The sequence below is a fragment of the Corythoichthys intestinalis genome, chromosome 20, assembly GCF_030265065.1.
Source record: "Corythoichthys intestinalis isolate RoL2023-P3 chromosome 20, ASM3026506v1, whole genome shotgun sequence".
Taxonomy (NCBI): Eukaryota; Metazoa; Chordata; class Actinopteri; order Syngnathiformes; family Syngnathidae; genus Corythoichthys; species Corythoichthys intestinalis.
This window is the reverse complement of record NC_080414.1, coordinates 13504879-13526586: the sequence shown is the minus strand read 5'-3', so window position 1 is coordinate 13526586 and position 21708 is coordinate 13504879. Positions and strand designations below refer to the sequence as shown.

At 41.9% G+C, this 21708-nt stretch overlaps 1 protein-coding gene across 4 annotated transcripts in view; it reads left to right on the top strand.

Moving 5' to 3' along the window:
- The window catches only part of LOC130908918 (dnaJ homolog subfamily C member 13-like), a 47785-nt gene extending 26918 nt beyond the window's left edge, over positions 1-20867 (top strand). For 2 of the 4 annotated variants that reach the window (XM_057824857.1, XM_057824856.1), the window contains 35 exons: positions 254-336; positions 416-569; positions 640-743; positions 806-965; positions 1041-1103; positions 1172-1273; positions 1353-1457; positions 6553-6755; positions 6832-6916; positions 6988-7142; positions 7207-7252; positions 7323-7477; positions 7545-7746; positions 7814-7929; positions 8009-8087; positions 8163-8298; positions 8370-8554; positions 8619-8693; positions 10837-10956; positions 11019-11414; positions 11495-11608; positions 11804-11863; positions 12506-12622; positions 12702-12879; positions 15339-15430; positions 15510-15609; positions 15680-15867; positions 17112-17281; positions 17359-17401; positions 17463-17636; positions 17708-17887; positions 17977-18117; positions 18183-18326; positions 18402-18501; positions 20056-20867. In XM_057824857.1, the coding sequence (XP_057680840.1) occupies positions 254-336; positions 416-569; positions 640-743; positions 806-965; positions 1041-1103; positions 1172-1273; positions 1353-1457; positions 6553-6755; positions 6832-6916; positions 6988-7142; positions 7207-7252; positions 7323-7477; positions 7545-7746; positions 7814-7929; positions 8009-8087; positions 8163-8298; positions 8370-8554; positions 8619-8693; positions 10837-10956; positions 11019-11414; positions 11495-11608; positions 11804-11863; positions 12506-12622; positions 12702-12879; positions 15339-15430; positions 15510-15609; positions 15680-15867; positions 17112-17281; positions 17359-17401; positions 17463-17636; positions 17708-17887; positions 17977-18117; positions 18183-18326; positions 18402-18501; positions 20056-20156 (4626 nt within the window). In that variant the 3' untranslated portion in view covers positions 20157-20867. The remainder of the gene's footprint in view (positions 1-253; positions 337-415; positions 570-639; positions 744-805; positions 966-1040; positions 1104-1171; positions 1274-1352; positions 1458-6552; positions 6756-6831; positions 6917-6987; positions 7143-7206; positions 7253-7322; positions 7478-7544; positions 7747-7813; positions 7930-8008; positions 8088-8162; positions 8299-8369; positions 8555-8618; positions 8694-10836; positions 10957-11018; positions 11415-11494; positions 11609-11803; positions 11864-12505; positions 12623-12701; positions 12880-15338; positions 15431-15509; positions 15610-15679; positions 15868-17111; positions 17282-17358; positions 17402-17462; positions 17637-17707; positions 17888-17976; positions 18118-18182; positions 18327-18401; positions 18502-20055) is intronic. The other 2 variants (XM_057824859.1, XM_057824858.1) reach the window with 1 other exon arrangement.
- The last annotated feature ends 841 nt before the right edge of the window (positions 20868-21708 follow it).

Here is a 21708-nt window from a genome sequence, read left to right as displayed (position 1 = left end):
GCACCTCTACTCCCAAGACACGTTTATTGCTCGTCATTGTGACGTCATCGTCATGAAAAAAATTGTCCATTGATGACATTTTGTTTATCGTCATCATTGACGAAAACAAGACTGGCTCAGTGGCACTGAAACATGATCATTCACTAGCAGTTTGAATAGATTTGACTTCTAGGGTTGTCAATGGCACTGAAATTTGATCATTCATTACCTGAAGAAATCAGTTGGCGATGTTATTTTCCTCATCTACTTTCAGAATCCCAACCAAAAACCGGTTATCTTACGAAAGAGACGACAGCGGATCAAAATCGAAGCCAACTGGGAGCTTTTCTACTACAGGTAGTTAGACCCATCTTTACCAACCCTGAGTTAATTCACTGAGAAGCTCCACAGTAATACCTCGTATCGTCGTATCCAGATTCCAGCTTGACCACGCGCGCTCCAACCTCATCTGGAACCTGAAAACCAGGGAGGAGCTGCGGGATGCGCTAGAAGGGGAAATGCGCGCCTTCAACGTGGACCGCGAGCTGGGCAACGCTACAGTCATCTCCTGGAACCACCAGGAGTTCGAGGTTTGTGTCTGACCCATGATTTGCTTGTCCACATTTTTCCTCGAAAGAGCAAATAATCTCACATTTGCAGGTAAAATACGAGTGCCTTTCCGACGAGATCAAAATAGGTGACTATTACTTGCGCCTCTTGCTGGAAGAGGATGAAAATGAGGAATCGAGTGCCATCAAAAGATCGTAAGCTAACAGATTTTTTTTTCAGTTTTATCGTGAAAGATGACTTATTGCTTCTTCTCCAGGTACGAGTTCTTCAACGAGCTCTACCACCGCTTTCTGCTCACACCCAAAGTCACGATGAAGTGCCTGTGCCTGCAGGCGCTAACTATAGTGTACAGCAAATGTTTTGAAGAGATCGGTCCCTTTACCGACACCAAATACATTGTGGGCATGTTGGACCGCGTGAGTACAGAAAACAGTTTGTAAAACCGTACGTTCTGTGCTGTCGCGTTAACTAAAATTTCAAACTGTTTACAGTGTACAGACAAGTTGGAAAGAGACCGACTCATCCTATTTTTGAATAAGCTGATTCTCAACAGGGTAAGCTTCTAAAAGCTTTTATCTCCCTGGAATAATGAATCACTAATCGCTTTTCCCCAATAATGTAGAAAAATGTAAAGGACATCATGGATTCCAACGGGGTGCGAATAATGGTGGATCTTCTCACCTTGGCCCATCTACATACCAGCAGAGCCACGGTGCCACTGCAGGTAACTTGTGTCGCATTGATTTCCCACTTGATAAACTTATATGTGTATTAAATGAGGGTGTGTTGTGTACTTTGTCCAGAGCAATGTGTTGGAAGCAGCGCCAGACATGAAGCGAGAGAGTGAGAAGGAATGGTACTTTGGGAATGCAGACAAGGAAAGAAGAGGACCTTTCAGTTTTGAAGAGGTTTGGAATTGGAAAATTATTTCCACAATAATAATACTTACCGTAATTTTCGCACTATAAAGCGTACTTGACCATAAGCCGCCACTCAATAAATTTGACATCAAAACTACATTTGTTCATAGATAAGCCAAACTGGACTATATGCCAAAGCTGTCCTGACTGTATTATGGGATATTTACACCAAAAGATATTAACTGGTTACACTTTATTTGACAGCGGCATCATACAACTGTCATAAGACCAAATGAACCACCATGAATGGCAGCAATGAAGCTTTGCAGCCAATTGGGTCAAAGCTTTATTGCTTTAACCCTTTAAAACCTAAGCCTATTTTGGCCGAATTTGCATGCATTTGATGTTGCCTTTGTATTTCAAAGAGAAAATTGTTTACAATGGCCAAGTTGGGTCCCTTTTTTCAGGACACTTTGAACTTCATGTCCAAACTGTTGTTTTCTTCACTGACCAATTATAATCCACATTTTGGAGCCAAAAAGACAAAAAAATCCCAAAATCCTTTTTCAAAATTTGTAATGTTGATGTCCCATTGACAACCAAACATGCTCGACCAACCGTTTTGAAGCTTGATAATATTTATTCAACTTGTTAGGATAAACATTCAAGAGAAAAAAATAAGATTGAATAGTTTTATGTTTAACAATTCAACACAAACAGCAGGTATGGTGATAGGCGTTTTGGCCTTTACACATACTATGGTCAAAACAGGTTATATACAGTGCAAAATAGTGAGAAAAAAAATTATTTACCATCTAACACAAAAAGGGTTTGGAGGATATCTCTTTGTGAAGTTAGGCGTTGTACCCATCACCTTATCAAAAGTATATCATTGCAATCAAGCTTCTCGAACACACATCTACATAAAAATTGAAAAGATTAAAGTGAAGAAAAAATATAGATAACATTGAAAAAAAGTATTTTAAAACATTTGACAAATAGTTGAGTTCAATTCAAATTTTTCAGGTATGCAACCCAATAAAGTTTTTTTTTTTTTTTCTTTTTTTTTGCGGACTCAATAAAGCTTCTTCTTGAACAGGTCACGGAGCTGCGTCACACACAACGTCACACAGCCTACTCTTTCGCCGTTCGCGCGCCGCTGTCACTTCTACTCGCCGACTCATCCAAAGAAAACAACGACAAATACGGCTCATCTTCTTCCTTGAGTTAATGAAATAATGCATAAGCTTGCGCTAAATGTAGTTTTATATTCATTCTGCACGTTTCAAAGTCGCTCGCTCAAACTGACCGGCCGTTGCTTGCTTCGCATGCCTCCCTTTCATTAGTTGGCGCCTCGCTCGGAAATTTATTAAAAATGATCACATTCAGTTCGTCCTTCTTGACAACACAACGGCTCTTGGGATATGTAGTCTTTTGTGCTGCTTTCGGTTTTGAAAAAGGACAAGAAATGATGGAAATATGGAGATGGATACATGGTCCATGCAGTGTTTTAATGCATATTTATGAGTGCAATAAAACTGTAAAACTCAAATGACATTATCTCCCGTTTTTCTTGGTCGATTGACTTCAAATAAAAACTGGTGTGGACGTCAACTTCCGCCCTTTTGAATGAGACCAACCAGCGGCACGTGGGTGACGTAATTAGAGCGTGACGAAGCTTCAAAGACGATATGTGTAAACGCGTCGCTGCCGACACGTTCGGTGTTAAAGGGTTAAGAAGCTTCATTTGGCCATCACTGCTCCCTTGGGGGAGACAGTCAACCACTGCTGCGGCCTGCTGTCAACACTGTTGTGCTCCAACAAGCCTCCTAGCATGTTATCGTGTTATCCAGAAAATTATCTCACTTTTGAATGGATGTAAAAGAGCCAAGTTGGATATAAATGGAGTTAGTGACATAGTTTGCCGGATGACACTTAATGACATAAGCATTCAGTAATGCCCATGGTAGTATCAAATAAAGTGTTACCTGTTAACACAAATAAATCAACAACTAAGCCGCACTGGACTATAAACCGCAGGATTCAAAATGAAGAAATAAAGTAGCGGCTTATAGTCCGAAAATTAAGGTAATGGAAACTATGGGGAAATTACGTGCGAATGCGTTCATGGCATACTTGTACAATGTGTGGTTTAATTCCGGGTCGCTTCCGGTTGATTTTTTGGGGTGAAAAATACAGTGCCTTGCAAAAGTATTCGGCCCCCATGAATCTTGCAACCTTTCGCCACATTTCAGGCTTCAAACATAAAGATATGAAATTTAATTTTTTTGTCAAGAATCAACAACAAGTGGGACACAATCGTGAAGTGGAACAACATTTATTGGATAATTTAAACTTTTTTAACAAATAAAAAACTGAAAAATGGGGCGTGCAATATTATTCGCAAACTCACTCCAGAAGTTCAGTGAGGATCTCTGAATGATCCAATGTTGTCCTAAATGACCGATGATGATAAATACAATCCACCTGTGTGTAATCAAGTCTCCGTATAAATGCACCTGCTCTGTGATAGTCTCAGGGTTCTGTTTAAAGTGCAGAGAGCATTATGAAAACCAAGGAACACACCAGGCAGGTGAAGTTTAAAGCTGGATTTGGATACAAAAAGATTTCCCAAGCTTTAAACATCTCAAGGAGCACTGTACAAGCCATCATATTGAAATGGAAGGAGCATCAGACCACTGCAAATCTACCAAGACCCGGCCGTCCTTCCAAACTTTCTTCTCAAACAAGGAGAAGCTTGATCAGAGATGCAGCCAAGAGGCCCATGATCACTCTGGATGAACTGCAGAGATCTACAGCTGAGGTGGGAGAGTCTGTCAATAGGACAACAATCAGTCGTACACTGCACAAATCTGGCCTTTATGGAAGAGTGGCAAGAAGAAAGCCATTTCTCAAAGATATCCATTAAAAGTCTCGTTTAAAGTTTGCCACAAGCCACCTGGGAGACACACCAAACATGTGGAAGAAGGTGCTCTGGTCAGATGAAACCAAAATTGAACTTTTTGCCCACAATGCAAAACGATATGTTTGGCGTAAAAGCAACACAGCTCATCACCCTGAACACACCATCCCCACTGTCAAACGTGGTGGCAGCATCATGGTTTGGGCCTGCTTTTCTTCAGCAGGGACAGGGAAGATGGTTAAAATTGACGAGAAGATGGATGCAGCCAAATACAGGAACATTCTGGAAGAAAACCTGTTGGTATCTGCACAAGACCTGAGACTGGGACGGAGATTTATCTTCCAACAGGACAATGATCCAAAACATAAAGCCAAATCTACAATGCAATGGTTCAAAAATAAACGTATCCAGGTGTTAGAATGGCCAAGTCAAAGTCCAGACCTGAATCCAATCGAGAATCTGTGGAAAGAGCTGAAGACTGCTGTTCACAAACACTCTCCATCTAACCTCACTGAGCGCGAGCTGTTTTGCACGGAAGAATGGGCAAGAATGTCAGTCTCTCGATGTGCAAAACTGATAGAAACATACCCCAAGCGACTTGCAGCTGTAATTGGAGCAAAAGGTGGCGCTACGAAGTATTAACGCAAGGGGGCTGAATAATATTGCACGCCCCACTTTTCAGTTTTTTATTTGTTAAAAAAGTTTAAATTATCCAATAAATGTTGTTCCACTTCACGATTGTGTCCCATTTGTTGTTGATTCTTGACAAAAAATTAAAATTTTATATCTTTATGTTTGAAGCCTGAAATGTGGCGAAAGGTTGCAAGGTTCAAGGGGGCCGAATACTTTTGCAAGGCACTGTAATAACCACCAATAAAGCTGTGTTGAGGGTCCGAGTTGAAAACCACTGGGACTGACTGGGTTACTCTTTGGTCATAGACTTCACGGGGAAACTGGGCACGGGGCTGCTCCGTAGGAGGCCTATTTTCAAAAACTTAATTCAAACATTTTCAAAACCAAAGCCACTAGCGACCCAAAACCAAAACAGGCACCTCCCTTCAGCATATATAGGTCTAGAATAGCAGTAGCATCAAAAAATTCAAAGCCGTTCCCTAACAAAATCCCGATTATCTTTTTATATAAGTATAACTAAACATAAAATGGCTATAAAATCTCAGATTTCACGCTAAATGCTCAAAAATCACCAAATGCAGAGATAATCACTTATATTTTCAGGATCAATAGCAATATTTAACATATCAAATTTTTGCCCCAAATATCGACTTAATCTTTTTTTATTTAGTGCAGTTTTTACATAGGTGTTCAACAGCTAATAAATGACTCAATTTTCACATACTTGAGGAAAGCATGCCGTTTCATCTTAATTTTACTCAACAAAAGCAATTTTTTTCCATTTTTTTCATTTTTCAAATATACAGTCACACCTTATTGAGGTTCTATTCCGATGTCACTATTGCCTCTCACATCTGGCCATTGTTTTTTTTTTTTTTTTTAGATTGGGAAATGTTACATAAAATGCAAAACGTAAAAGCCGATTTTTTTTATTGCCGAAACTGACCTGAATATTTGAATGTAAAGTTGCGCTATTGTGAATGGATACAAAATTCAACATGGTGGCCATCACAAAACAAAGAACTTTTAAGTGGAAATTCGTGTAAATAAATGTGCAAATCCTGTGATTTCTATAGTTATGAACATATAACAGTCTAGATTCTTGGTTAAAGCAAAAAAAAAACAGGCAGTTATCATTTATTTCACGTAAATATTTCAAGATAAAGTTACGCTAATTTTTGCCATTCTTTTCATTTTTTCACAACGTTTCAAAGTTCATGCATGGCGCGATTTTATATAAAAATTACCTTGAATCCTTTACCAAATCACTCTTGAGAGACTTCCTGCCTGCTTGTATGCACTAAAACTTTAGTCCTATGTCCGCCTAAATCCGGCGCAGTGTGTGTTTGAGTTTATTGAAGTGAAAGCTTCCATCACGCTCTGACTGGCCCGGCCCCCTACGGGAAGCCGTGGCGCAGTGTCTGTAAGAGTTGTCTCGTCAACTGATAAAGAAGTCTATGCTTTGGTTTTGAGGCATTTCCAAGACACTTCCTGTTGATTTCAGGTCACTTCCTGTGGATTTTGGGGCATTCCCTAGCAATTAAAATGGGTAAAAACTAATATGTCCCCCATGTAATTTGATTCCAGATGCAGGAGTTCTGGACAACGGGTGTCCTCACGGCCAAGACGCGTTGCTGGGCCCAGGGCATGGACGGATGGCGCCCCCTGCAGGCCATCCCCCAACTCAAGTGGTGCCTGCTGGCCACGGGGCAAGCGGTGATGAACGAGTCGGACCTGGCGACACTCATTCTCAACATGCTTATCACCATGTGCTCCTATTACCCTAGCAGGTCTCTTGGTTGTTTTGAATGCATAATTTTCATATGAATCCATGATTTATAACCACGCCTGATTATTTTTTTCCAGGGATGCGGATAACGCCATTATCCGCCCTTTACCAAAGATCAAAAGGATGATATCTGACAATGCGTGCCTGCCTCATATTGTTCAGGTACAACGTCTTTAATCAAGAAAGGACACTTCACATTGGTCAAATCTATAACATTTTTGCGGTTTGTCTAGCTTCTCTTGACGTTTGACCCAATCCTGGTGGAAAAAGTGGCCAATATACTGTACCTGGTGATGCAGGACAACCCCAACTTGCAGCGGCTTTACTTGACCGGAGTCTTCTTCTTCATTATGATGTACACTGGCTCCAACGTACTTCCTGTCGCAAGGTATGAAATGCGCTTTTCTTCACCCACTTGGAGGTTATGTGACATCCACTTTTTGTCCTTTTAGGTTCCTGAAGTACACTCACTTGAAACAAGCTTTTAAATCAGAAGAGGTAAAGATGTCTAATTTTGTATCTTGTCGACCAACCGTTCTTTGGAATTGACACCTGCTTGTGTCGTTAGGCCAAAGGTCAGGACATTGTTCAGCGTAGCGTTCTAGGCCCGGCTCTTCCAGAAGCCATGGTGTGCTACCTGGAAAACTACGAGGCCGAACGCTTCTCTGAGATCTTCCTCGGAGAATTTGACACGCCTGAGGCCATCTGGAGCTGCGAAATGAGGTCGGAATCTGATCAGTCGAAGGTCCTCCTACCCACTCGCTGAACCATGACGGTTTCTGTCTTTTAGGCGCATGATGATCGAGAAAATCGCCGCTCACATTGCCGACTTCAGCCCGAGGCTGCAGAGCAACACGCGTGCCCTCTATCAGTACTGCCCCATCCCTGTTATCAGCTTCCCCCAGCTGGACAACGAGCTCTTCTGCAACATCTACTACCTCAGACACCTGTGCGACACCGTACACTTCCCGAACTGGCCTATTCGAGATCCTGTATGTGTCGTTACTTGTTTTTATATTTGAAGATGAACACCTATTTTAACAGTATTCATTTTTGTAGGTGAAGCTGCTTAGAGATACTCTTGAAGCGTGGAAGAGGGAAGTGGAGAAGAAGCCTCCCTCCATGTCGATAGATGATGCTTACGAAGTCCTTAACCTCCCTAAAGGACAAGGGATGTAAGTCAACTTTCAATGTAAAAGATTTCGTATTTGGCTGCCTATCTGTTGTAAATACTTGATGTAATTTTACCAAAAGGCACGAGGAAAGCAAGATCAGGAAAGCTTACTTCAGGCTGGCGCAGAAGTACCATCCAGACAAGAACCCTGATGGCAGGGTCCGTTTTTAAACCGCCTGGCGCCCGGTATTTCCTCTGAATCCTCCTCACATGTATTTTTCCTTACCATTTTAGGACATGTTTGAGAAAGTCAACAAGGCCTATGAATTCCTCTGCACAAAGTCTGCACGAGTCATTGACGGGCCCGACCCGGAAAACATCATCCTGATCCTGAAGACCCAGAGCATCCTCTTCAACCGCCACAAAGAAGGTATGCAGACATGAGCATTCAAATGCTGGGAAATTCTACTTTGATCCAAAATTCCTGACATTTCCAAACAGAACTGGAGCCCTACAAGTATGCCGGCTACCCCATGCTCATCAAAACCATCACCATCGAGACCCAAGACGACCACCTCTTTTCCAAGACTTCCCCTCTCCTGCCGGCTGCCGCAGAACTCGCTTTCCACACGGTCAACTGCTCGGCGCTCAACGCGGAGGAGCTTCGACGCGAGAACGGCATCGAGGTACGTCCTCCGTTATTGAACAGTCATGTCGGATTGTGATTGGACCCTGTCGAAACCTCCTCAGGTGTTGCTGGAAGCTCTTTCCCGCTGCGTCTCTGTGTTGACTGCATCCAGCAAGGCTGATGACATGGCAGTTCAGGTAAACCACGCTTCACCAATCTTTTCTGTTTGTCTTATTAAAAAATATATATATGTTTCACGGAAATAAAGACTTGTAGTTCTGAAAAGATAAAGGTCGTTAGGAGTTAAAATAATTTGATATTGAAACCCCTCTTGATGTTTTCGTTTTTATACAATTTGTAAAATTGGTTTAACTAGTAGGTCGTCATTGTTGTTGACGTCGCAGGGCGGTGACATCACATGATACGCTGCCGGACTTCCAGAGTATGACTCTAGCGACATAAACATGTCATCTGTTCAAACCTTTCAATTTGAACCCGAGAGGAGCATTAATGAGCATGACAGCACTGTCGATATTTCACAAAAGGAGCAGCAAAAGCAAAATGAATAGGAAAGACGAGACGAGAGAAGGAAAAAATGGTGTTCTGCCAAAATGTGCTACACCGGCGAAACGTGCTACAAGAGGCGAATTTGACACCCAAAGTACTACCGTGCACTTGCAGTTTGTTTTGTTTAGGTGCATACAGACAGAACATACTAAAGATGCCTTAAGAAAATACTCAAACGTTGTAATATCAAATAAGGGTGGTTTAAATATGCTATGTGACTAATGTGGTCAACAGATCAACAATCTGCTACCACAAGAAAACGCAGTGCTTAAAAAAGTATGAGAGAGAAACACATGCAAAAAGTATTTTGAGGCAATGAAAAATAGAAAAAGGAAATAAAAGACTCTATAAAAACACAAATAGTAAGTACTCGTCGCTTTTAACCGATGTGCACATGTGTTGGACGTCTTGCCACGTAGAAGGAATTGCAGTAACCCTAAAGTGTTTGTCTAGTGACAGTGACAATCTACGTCGTCACCTCGAGCCTCCATTGCACACATGAAACATGGCGCCCTCCGTAGGTCAAAACATGTACTAAATACTACAGATTTTTACATCAATGGCAATATTTTATGTGTTTCTAACAACATATTTTAGTAAAAGAAAAAAATAGTGGCTTATTAGAGCCTATAAGTCTTTGAGCCTGAGGTTCCCCATTTTAAAGACTTGTAGGCTCTAATAAGCCACATCTGTTTTCTTGCTAAATGTTATTAGAAATGCATATATTATTGCCGTTGATTTAAAAATCTATAATATTCAGTACGTGTTTTGAATATCTGTGCTAGCTAGCAAGTGAAGCTAGTATGACAACTGGCATGATTTTGTCGCATTCTGCTGCTGGTCAGATTGTTTGTTTGGAAGCTGTGGGATGAGTTTCCAACATTGTACCTGCATTCAATCCCAGCTCATCAGCAGTGTCTTTAAACCGATCCTAGGCGGCTTGCCTAGATATTCAATTGCTGCCATTTGACATGACCGTTTGCATACCCCTTCGTTGCTAGTTCCATCATTGCCTTGTTTTCTTTTTTTCGTTTGTCTGCCTCTCACCGCAGTTTTCCCTCAGGTTTTTTTTTTTTTTTTAATTGATCCCAACCTACTGTCACGGACCCTTTTTGTGTCTCCCTTTCCGGAATCGCATGTTTTTTTAGTGTGCTCAATAAACCCTTTTACGTGATCCCTATGTTATTGTTGTCTGCTTGCTGTCCAAAGTGAGCCTTGTTTTCTAATTCTGTGGTCAAGCTAGCAGCACTTTCTTTTCAGTTGCGTTTCCCTTTCAGGTTTTACCGCACAGACAGACAACGCATGTGGGTTGCGATTGCTTTATGAGGAAAATCATGACTAATGTCACATGGAAGTATAGTCCTCTGGTTTGCACACTTGTCTGTCGCATTGGAATTGCGGGTTTAAATCCCGCTGGAGACCTTCATTTAATTGCTTTTGCTGCTCGTTTTATGAAATGTTGACAGTGATATCATGCTCATCACTTTTTCGCCGGTTCAAATTGGAAGGGCAGAACCAACGACAGGTTTATGTAGCTAACGAGTGACACTGTGGAAGTAAGGCAGCCCATTGACGACATCACCCAGAGTGCATTGCGTCGTCAACAACAATGGCGACCTACTAGTTTAACTAATTTTTCAAATTTTTAAAAAACGAAAACATTAAGAGGGGTTTGAATACCAAATTATTATAACTCATACGAACATTTATCTTTTAAGAACTACAAATCTTTCTGTCAGTGTTTCCATTTAAGATGAATATAAATGTTTTCAGGTGTGCGGGCACATCTGCAAGTGCTACAGCGTGGCAGCACAGTTTGAGGAATGCCGGGAAAAGATGATCGAGCTACCCTACATCATCAGAGATCTTTGTCATATCTTGTACTATGGAAAGGTGAGCCGTTAAAACTCTGTTCACCATGAATGTATTCAAAGTAACTTCTTGTATTTGGTCAGGGTCTTCCCAAAACAGCAGCCCTTGCGGTGCAGTGCGTCAGCTCCTTCGCGGTGGACTTTTTCCTCCAAACCCAACTGTACCACGCCGGCGTACTCTGGCACCTTCTGGTGCAGCTCTTCAACTACGATTACACACTGGAGGAGAGCGGTGTTCAGACCAGCCAGGACACCAACCAGCAGGAGGTGGCTAACCACCTGGCCAAACTCAGCCTGGTCTCCCTCAGCCGTTTAGGGGGGTACCTACAAATGGCGCCCAGTTCCAACGGAGGAAACCACGCGGCGCAGACCAACGGCGTGGACGGGGTGCCCCCCGAAAACCCCACCATCCGGAAAAGCCTCTCTGCCATGTTGACGCCATACATCTCCAGGAAGCTAGGAGTGGGATCCTCTGCGGAGGTTGGTTGAACTGGCGGATCGGTGATGCTGCTGTGTAAAGGGGACGCAACCTGAGCTTCATGTTTTTGTGATCTTTCAAGGTCTTGAAACTGTTGAATAGCAACTCGGAGAACCCCTACCTCATTTGGAATAATGGAACACGAGCCGAGCTGATGGAGTTTTTGGAGTGTCAGCAAGAAGGAAACATCAAAAGAGTAAGAGTTGGTCTTTGGTTGCAAATGAGGTATCTAATCTGGGTATCTTGCAAACCTGACAAGAGCGAATGGAAGGAGTAGGAGAAAAATCAGGGTCAATTTCAGGTTTAGTGACAGATTAGTCTGTGATCATGAGTTTGCCTTAGTTTGTTGTGTAGTTGTACTGTATCACTCAGATTTTTTTTTGACTGACAGCGCAAAGAGAGAGAGATGAGGATAAAGAGAAAGATAAAGACAGGGAGCCAGATGAAACAGGTGAGAACATGATCAGGTGTTGACGAAGTCCCTAGTTAGCTAAATTTAGACCACATTAATTGCCTTTGACAATATTAGCTACTTTAACTCTTTCGAAGTGGACCATTTTCTCAAAAGACAACCACTGAAGTGGTGGTTGAATTCGGGCATTTTGAGCTGGGATGTAACAAAGTTTGACTTTAGCTCTCACCACATATGGAAAGATGTTGTTAATGTGGTCACCGTCATCTTTTGTGACACGTTTGGCAGTGGAACTATCACAACAAAAGTGAATCGAGAAGTTTTGAAATTAGAGTTATAATATTGCGCCATTTTGTTTTCTTCATTCTATATTTTGTTCACCCTGCCTGTTTTTGAAAAGGTGATTTTGCTGCCAACCAATGGCCATAGTGGCCATGATTTTAAAAAATGCGTGTAGTTGACAGATTTTGTCGCAGTTGCACGCCACACATGTCTTTTAGTTGACAGATTTTTGTCACTGACACTGAGAAAGATAAAAGTGCTCAGTCACACATGGACTGGTTGGGGTTAGTGTAGGACAACAGTTGATGTAAGATTGCCTCTGGTTAGCATGTCTGCCTGATATTGGCTCCAGGTCACCGGACAATCTCATTGATATCTTACCTTACTCTCTCTGGACAGGGGGAAAATGACGAGAGCTTCGGTGCTGATTTCATCTTCACCGAGCACAACAAAGAGCTTATCGTCGGCGAGATCTTTGTACGGGTTTACAACGAACAACCTACTTTCCCCTTGGAGGTCAGTTCTTCGAGTCTAGCTGCAGATGTTTTTTTGGACGTTTTAGGACTGCTTGACATGTTCCCTTTCTTGCGTCCAGTATCCCAAAGCATTTGCAGCAAGCCTTTTGGATTACGTGGGCTCCCAAGCCCAGTACCTTCACACGTTGCTGGCCATGAGCCAAAGCAACAAGGTGGAATCCCAGCAGCATGCCGAGCGCCTCCGCTTCGCCGAGATGGCTCTTGAGGCTTTACGCAACGTCATCAAGAACAACCCCGGTGAGACCAGAGTTGTTTTCGTCAGCAATGACGATAACGAAAATATTTCGTCAACGAACAATTTTTTCATGACAATGACGTGACGATGACGAGCTAAAAACGCGTCTTGGGGGACTAAAACAAAACGAGATAGATGGTGCTATAGTTTCCATCATAAGTTCACAATGTGTGAGATTTTCTTATTGTATGTGTAGTTAGCACACACCGTAGCAGTGTTAGGTTGCGTGTGCTGCCCCCCCCCCCCCAAACACACACACACACACACTTACTCACCGACCGGGCTCCTTTTGTGAAACGTGTTAGGGACTGCTTGGTAAGTTTGGTTTTCTTATCTTTGCTAGATATGCCATGTTGCTTTAGCCTTTAAAGGTCTGTGCTGAGTCATCATCACATACTAAATGGAACTTGTAGCGTTAGCATTAGCATTTAGCATGGTGAGTGTCATCTTAAACTCTTGAAAAACTTTTTACATACAGTTCGTGGCATTCAGGTGAGTTTAATGAATTTGAAATAATGTACTGTTTTCCTGCTGCGTGTGTATTAGCATTACAAAGATTGGTGATACATTGGAAAGTGATAATAAGAACACCCTATAGAAGCCTGTTTGTTTTTTAACATATTTGGTCATATGGATACTTGATATCAATTTTAACAATCTTGAGAAATTAAAGAAATAGAAGTAAACAATTAAAACAAAAAAAAACAATTTTTTATAACTTTCTGTAAAATGTAATTATAAATAATTGCAATTTCTGTTGAGGAATAAATTAGGACACCCCTACATTCAATCCAGCATAAAATGGCTAAAATTACAAGTGTATCATATCAGGTGCACATGATTAGAAAATCATTACCCAGTGTTTTGAAAGAGGTTTGCTTTATTTAAACCTCACACTTCGTTTGGTGTGCCCCTCTGACTGTTGAAGTGAGAGATAACACCATGGTGAGATCAAAGGAGCTGCTGAGGCCTTCAGAAAGAAGATTGTAGATGCTTATGAGTCTGGTAAGGGATTTCAAAAAGATCTCAAAAGAAAATCAGCCATTCGATTGTCCAGAAACACCTGCCAACATGCCCAGGTCTGGCTCGTCCAAGCAAGTTCACCCCGAAAGCAGACCGCAAGATGCTAAAAGAAGTCTCCAAAAACCCTAAAATGTAATCACGGTACCTACAGCAGACTCTTGCTACTGTTGATGTGAAAGTGCATGCCTCTACAATCAGAAAGAGATTTCACGAGTTTAACCTTTATGGGAGGTGTGCAAGGAGGAAACCTTTGCTCTCCAAGAAGAACATGAAGGCCAGATAGAAGTTTGCCAGAGTGAACGTAGTCAAAGACCAGGACTTCTGGAATGTTCTTTGGACAGATGAATCAAAAATTGAATTATTTTGACACCAGAACAGATGACATGTTTGGCGTAAACCCAATACAGCATTCCAAGAAAACCTCATCCCAACTGTGAAGCATGGTTGTGAAATTGTCATGGTTTGGGGATGCTTTGCTGCAGCGGGACCTGGCCAGCTCACCATCATAGAATCCACAATGAATTCTATCGTGTGTCAGAGGGTGCTTGAGGAACATGTGAGATCGTCTGTGAAAAAATTAAAGCTGAAGCGGAATTGGACCCTACAACATGACAATGACCTAAAACATACCAGTAAATCCACCAAGGACTGGCTGAAAAGGAAGAAATGGAGAGTCCTGGAATGGCCGAGTCAAAGCCCAGATCTTAATCCCATTTAGATGCTGTGGGGTGACTTGAAACGGGCTGTACATGCAAGAAACCCCTCAAACATCTCACAGCTGAAAGTATTCTGCGTTGAGGAGCGGGGCAAACTTTCTTCAGACCGACGTCAAAGACTGATAGATGGCTACAAAAAGCGTCTCATTGATGTTATTTCAGCCAATGGGGGTAACACTAGCTATTAGGTGGGAGGATATCCTTTTTCCTCAGTTAGAATATGCATTTTTGTTGATAAATTTGGTTTAATGAGTAAAACAATGTTATATTTTGTTGTTTACGTGCAATTAAATCACTTTTCCAGAGATAAAGAACGTCAAGATCAGACATTGATATGTGAACATTTCTTAATAAAGAACTGTATATTTAGTAGGGTGCCCTAATTGTTTCACATGACTGTATGTGCCTTCTGTCAATGTTCATTCGAAATTGTTGGCAACCTTTTATTTATTGTTTTAATCATGGACTAAATCTTTTTAAATATACAGACGAAAACATTTTGAGTAATTTTTGACTAAAACTAGACGGAATTTGTCTGTTTTCATTGACTAAAACTAGACGAAGATGAACACATTTTGAAATGACGAAGACTGTTATTTATTTTTGTCCAAAAGACTAAGACGAAAATTTAAAAGGCTGCCAAAAACAACTCTGGGCGAGACAAAGCTCAAGTCGTCACTTCCTCCTAAACCAATACTGAATCAAGTTACCGATAATTCTAGGTTCTGAGACTGAATGCATTGGCCATTTCAAGCTGCTTTTCTCACTGCTGCGGGTTCATGGTGCCGGCAGGGTGCAGCAGCTGGTACTTGAGGTACAAAAAAACACCCAGTAACTAACTTATCAAGTGCTTGGACGCATCTGTGTAAGTGTTTCGTCCACTTTCCTTGCAGGTTGTCAACACAGTGACTTCTAATCAAGAATGTGTGAGCAACATCGCCGAGTCGCTGGTGCTGTCCAACCTTCTACTTCTGTTGCACTCCCTCCCATCAAGTAGGATTACAACACATTAAAAACTCATTTTGATTTGTTTGTGCTCCTAACAGTCCATTTCTTCTTCTAGGCAGACAAATTGTGTTAGAAACCCTCCATGCCTTGACATCCAATACCAAAATAGTTAAAGAGGCCATGAGCAAAGGGGCGCTCATCTATTTGCTAGATCTCTTCTGTAACTGCACTCACCCTCAAGTTCGCACGCAGACGGCCGAGCTCTTCTCCAAAATGACCTCGGACAAGCTGGTCGGGCCCAAGGTAGGAGTCGCAGACACATGGATTGTCAGAATCCATCTGTGCCAAACAAGGGCGTAGATTTGCATAGGGACGGTAGGGACAAAACACTACCAACTTTTCAGGATGCTCAAATTGTCCCCACAAACTTTTAAGCAACCTTATTTGCATTATATAATGACTTTATGTAATTTAGATTGTCTTCCCATATGTTTTAATTTTTGTAATTGACCCCACCATTATTAAATGAATTATTTTCATTGTGTTCAGACTTACATGTCCCTCTTTTCACTTGCCGAATGTGCCGGTCCAAATGCTTATTTGATTGGCTGATGACTTGACCCCCTTAACAAACAAACACACACGCACACATCCGATATCAGGGATATTAGAAGTTTTTTTCAGCCATTAGCAGCCACTGTAAGAAATGTAAAAAGACATCAATGTTGTGGAAGTGGGGAACACACCACTAATTTTGCTACTGAAAGTCTGACCTGCATCAGAGTTAGCATAACATTAAACTGTTTGAACGTGCTAACCCGCAAAACTCGAGTAGGAAGCTTCTTAGACAGAAGGGTCCTCCTGTATGTGTTATTTACTGTTAAAGTTAAATTAACTGTGAGAAATGTAGTGAACCGAGGTCTACTCCCTACTCCCCAATTTTACTTTTCATTTTATTTATGTGGTCTTAAAACAGCCCACAGGAGCTTTCATTTTTTTTGTTCAATTTGGCTGTGCTTGTGGACAAAAGCAGTAGTGATTTACCTGAAGGACAGATCTATTTTTATTTATTTTTTTGTTATTCCCTGACAAAGAAGTTTTTTCAGTTAAATTGAATTTATTTACTTAGACAATGTTGAGTGGTCTTAAGACAAATGTTGATTTTTTTTTTTTTTTTTTTAATTCCTGGATCGTTAAGAGATGATTAACAAGCTTGTATTTATTTTGTATGTTAATATAATGTGTTATGTTAAAATAATGCAATTTAAATTAGCTCTTAAAATCCTGGATTTTTTCTGTAAGTTTTCAAAATGTTTCTTTAGTAGTTTTTGAAAACAAAGGTTTGAATTGAACAGTGTAGGCTGAAACAATACACATGAAACTTAGTATAAATCAATACAGATTTATTTTGCATTGATCATTATGAATGTCCCGTCCCCAGCAAAAAGTGTACATGCAGGTTATACTGTTATATCGTCCCTACCATTGTTGAGACCAAACCTACAACCTTGGTGCCAAATGAAGTTTCGTTAATTGTCCCCCATCAGGTTCGTCTGACTCTTATCCGGTTCCTGCCGGGCGTGTTCATGGACGCCATGCGGGACAACGCCGAGGCGGCGGTGCACATATTTGAGGGAACGCACGAGAACCCCGAGCTTATCTGGAATGACAGCTCCCGGGAAACGGTGTCCACCACCGTCAGGGAGATGATGCTCGAGTAAGTCCTGAGAGTTTTGAGTCGATGTCTGGAAACAAAAAAGAATCTATTGTTAATTTGTGTTTGTCTTCATTCAGGCACTTTAAACTGCAGAAGGATAATCCTGAAGTCAACTGGAAGGTAAGTTCAACTATTTTAATTAAGTGGGGTACATACATAACAAACTTGCCGGTGTTCATAGCTGCCGGAGACCTTCACTGTCGCCTACGGTGCGGGTCAGGGTGAACTGGAAGTAGGCGGAGTCTTTCTGCGGATCTTTATCGCACAGCCGGGATGGGTGCTGCGGAAGCCTCGCGAATTCCTAGTGTCATTACTCGAGACACTGACGGAGCTGCTGGAGAAGAACAACCCCAATGTAAGTTGTGTCCAGAATCGCACGGAGTTTCGAAACAAGACTTTTCCATCTCATTCCTACAATGCTTTTAGGGGGAGGCGCTGGAGACGGTCACCACGGCGGCCGTGTGTCTGTTCAGCTCGCAGACGCAGCTTGCCGATCAGGTTCCACCTTTGGGTCACTTGCCCCGAATCTTAGCCGCGCTCAATCACAAGAACAATGCCATTCCCAAGAGCTCTATCCGCCTCATCCACGTGCTGTCGGATAATGAGGTAATCCAGCTATTCAACGGTGGCTAGCAAAGATGTGCAAATAATCATTACCAGGAAGTTTGCTGAATCCTATTTTGTCTGGTGTATAGCTCTGCGTACGATCCATGTCCGCCCTAGACGCCATCGGCCCCCTTATGACCGGAATGAAGGTCCGCACAGACATGGCCGGATTGGCTTGTGAGGCGCTGAACCGAATGTTTCAGAAAGAACAGACGGAACTGGTTGCTCAGGTAACGTTACTTGACCAACTGTCCTTTTGTAGAACTCTTTCGTTCAAGTGTTTCCTGCCATTCAGGCTCTCAGAGTGGACCTGGTTCCGTACCTCTTGAAACTCTTGGAAGGAATCGGCCTGGAGACCGTGGACAACCCCTCGGCAACCAAGGCGCAGATCGTAAAAGCTCTCAAGTCCATGACACGTAGTCTGCAGTACGGAGAACAGGTGTGAGGCTTTAAGGGAGTCATTTGATTTTTAATTCAAACATATGGTGCCTGGTTTTAAATGTCTGTTTTTCAGGTGAATGAGATCCTGGCAAAGTCCTCCGTCTGGAGTGCCTTCAAGGACCAGAAACATGATCTCTTCATTTCCGAGTCTCAGACAGCAGGTTACCTGACAGGTAGAGTGTTTTTTATTTGTTTACAGGTGATGGGTTTTTCATGCTTTGCTTTTTCTAAACAAACACGCCTTGCTCTCGAGTCCAACCCTTTTTTTCTCCAAATCCCTGGGTCTTTTTTTCTGTCCTGGTTTCCTCTTCAGGGGTTTCCACTCCCTCTCTCCTGGCCGCCAGCAGCCCATTGCGAGGGGGGCTCTAGACTCCCCAGCTGGGCCTACAGAGCCCTCCTCTCTGTTGCACTAATGCAGGTAGACTGACCTCGTATTGGACTGCCTTCTTGCATGTTCTCCATTCCATTCCCATCCTGCCACCTCTTTGCCAATCTGTGTTGAACCTCATTTAAAGCTACTGGTTTTGATTTACAGTCCCTGACAATAGTCTTGTCGCTTATCCATTTTACCTGACTTTTAATTATTCAATTGGTTTTAGAAATGGCTCATGTGAAAGCTAAGACCCACCCAAATGATGTTGAATGTACAAAAATATATTTGTTTCACTGAAAAAAGATTTATCATCTCTCACACACCTCCATACTGGATGTAACCCCAGACCATGATTTTGCCACCACCAAATTTCACTGTTTTCTAAGTGAATCTCTGATCCATGGGGGTCTCCAGTAGGTCTCCTGCAATATTTGCGGCGACTGTGGTGAAATTCAATGGAAGATTCATATGAAAAATCCGCGTTTTGCCACTTTTCCAGCGTCCATCCTTTTGACAGGCTGTGGGCCTTGGCAAATGCCACACGGTTTTTTAATTTTCTGCACCCTGAGAGATCTACAGGGTGTAAGGCAACATAAATAGTCTGAAATATCAACAAATCTTAGCTGCCTCTTACATTCCTAACCATAAAAAGGGACTAATTCTGCAGCAGGATGTTGCTCCATCGCATACTTCAATCTCTACCTCAAAGTTCCTCAAGGCAAAGAAGATCAAGATCCTCCAGGACTGGCCAGCCCAGTCACCAGACATAAACATCATTGAGCATGTCTGGGGTAGGATGAAAGAGGAAGCATGGAAGACGAAACCCAAGAATGTTGAGGAACTCTGGGAGGCATGCAAGAGTGCTTTCTTTGACGTTCCTGATGACTTCGTCAATAAATTGTATAAATCCTTGCCGAACCGCATGGATGCAGTCCTTCAAGCCCATGGAAGTCATACAAAATATTAAATTTGGATCTCACAGCACCACTACTAAATTCAGTTATGTTATGTAACGTATTTTTGTATTTGAAGGACATTTTTTGTTCAATTTTCACACTACTTTCTGTAGGCGACAAAACTTTTGTCTTGGCAAAATTTGACCTTTATGTCTTAATGATGATAATTTTTTCCCCTTGAAACATATTTTTGTACATCTTTTTGTACACTCAACATCATTAGGGAGGGTCTTAGCGTTCATATGAGCCATTTCTGAAACCAATTGAATAATTAAAAGTCAGGTTATTAGCAATTGTTTGTACAAAATGGGTAAGCGACAAGACTTTTGTCAGGGACTGTATACTTTATTCTTCATCTCATTTTCCGGTTGTCTTATCTTTCGTCCCGCCTCCCGTAGGGCCAGGAGTAGCTGGTTACCTCACGGCAGCAGGAAGCAGCACCACCGTACTGCCCAGCGGCCCACCCCCGGTGGACAGCGACCACGGAGATCAAGGCTGACGGGGGGGAAACGCGCACTCGCAACCGCCACCAGTCAGGCTAAGGCACCCAGACCCGCCCCTGCACGAGGGGGCGCAGATGGGGAGGAGAATGTCGGAGACTCTTCCCCGCATCGCCACCGCCATCTCCGACCAGCACCTCGTAAATTGTTTGAAATTGTCTTAACAGTCGGGCCGTGTTTTGTTTCCACGATACGCATTTCTTCCAATGACAAATAGTTTACTTTTTGTATGAATATATTTTTTACTCAAGATTTTCTTTTTTTTTCCCCTTGGGAAAAACATTGGAAGACTGATCGTTATTATGAATTAATTGTGTCTCCTCTCTGTTATGTCCTGCTCCAAAGTCTCAGACCTTATCATGGAAAATCGCAAATGAGATCTTTCCTCTTTCAACTCAAGGATATTTAGATACTGCCTTTTTGGCCTAAATTCCTACTTCATTCCATGGCTGCCCCCTCAATTTTATAAAATAAATCCCCCTTTCCCAGAATGAAAAACAAGCACTAGAATATTTATAAGTGAATATGAATTCAATCTGAAATGAGCTTCTATGTCGACAGGACGAATGATGTTGAGTCTGTGTGAAAGACTAGTGCTGTTTGTGACATGTTCTATGTAATATTACGTATATAAACTTTCTATATTGAATGTACATTCAAACAATGAATCAGTCGCACTTGTACATAAAATTTTAAGAATAAAAGGGAACCCACAGTGTTGTTCATTTGTCTTGGTGCCTATTTTTCAAATGATTCGAAGCTGGTTTTGTTTAAAAAGTATTTGTGGAATATGCAGTTTATTAGGTAATGCCTCTCACGGCAAATGTCGTTTATTTATGAACTACAGTGATCCCTCGCTACTTCGCGCTTCAAACTTCACGCCCTTAGTCCAACGCAGATTTTTTTTTTCAATTAAAAAAAAGCTGTCCCGAGCCGATCGCGTAGTCGCGCTCTCCCTGCTCTTTGTAGGTCAGGCAGTAAGTGAACTAGAGTTGCTATCAAGGTAAATGATGATGGACAGATGTTTAATGTTATAAGTTTGCTCCTCTGGCATGATCAAAGCGCCGCATGTGTCAATCATTGAACTTGTTAAACAGTTGCTGTGGCAACTCATTGTGTGTAAGTGAGCGGATTTGAGTGGATAATTCATACATATGTATACGTATATACAGTGCCTTGCAAAAGTATTCGGCCCCCTTGAATCTTGCAACCTTTCGCCACATTTCAGGCTTCAAACATAAAGATATGAAATTTAATTTTTTTGTCAAGAATCAACAAGTGGGACACAATCGTGAAGTGGAACAACATTTATTGGATAATTTAAACTTTTTTAACAAATAAAAAACTGAAAAGTGGGGCGTGCAATATTATTCGGCCCCTTTACTTTCAGTGCAGCAAACTCACTCCAGAAGTTCAGTGAGGATCTCTGAATGATCCAATGTTGTCCTAAATGACCGATGATGATAAATAGAATCCACCGGTGTGTAATCAAGTCTCCGTATAAATGCACCTGCTCTGTGATAGTCTCAGGGTTCTGTTTAAAGTGCAGAG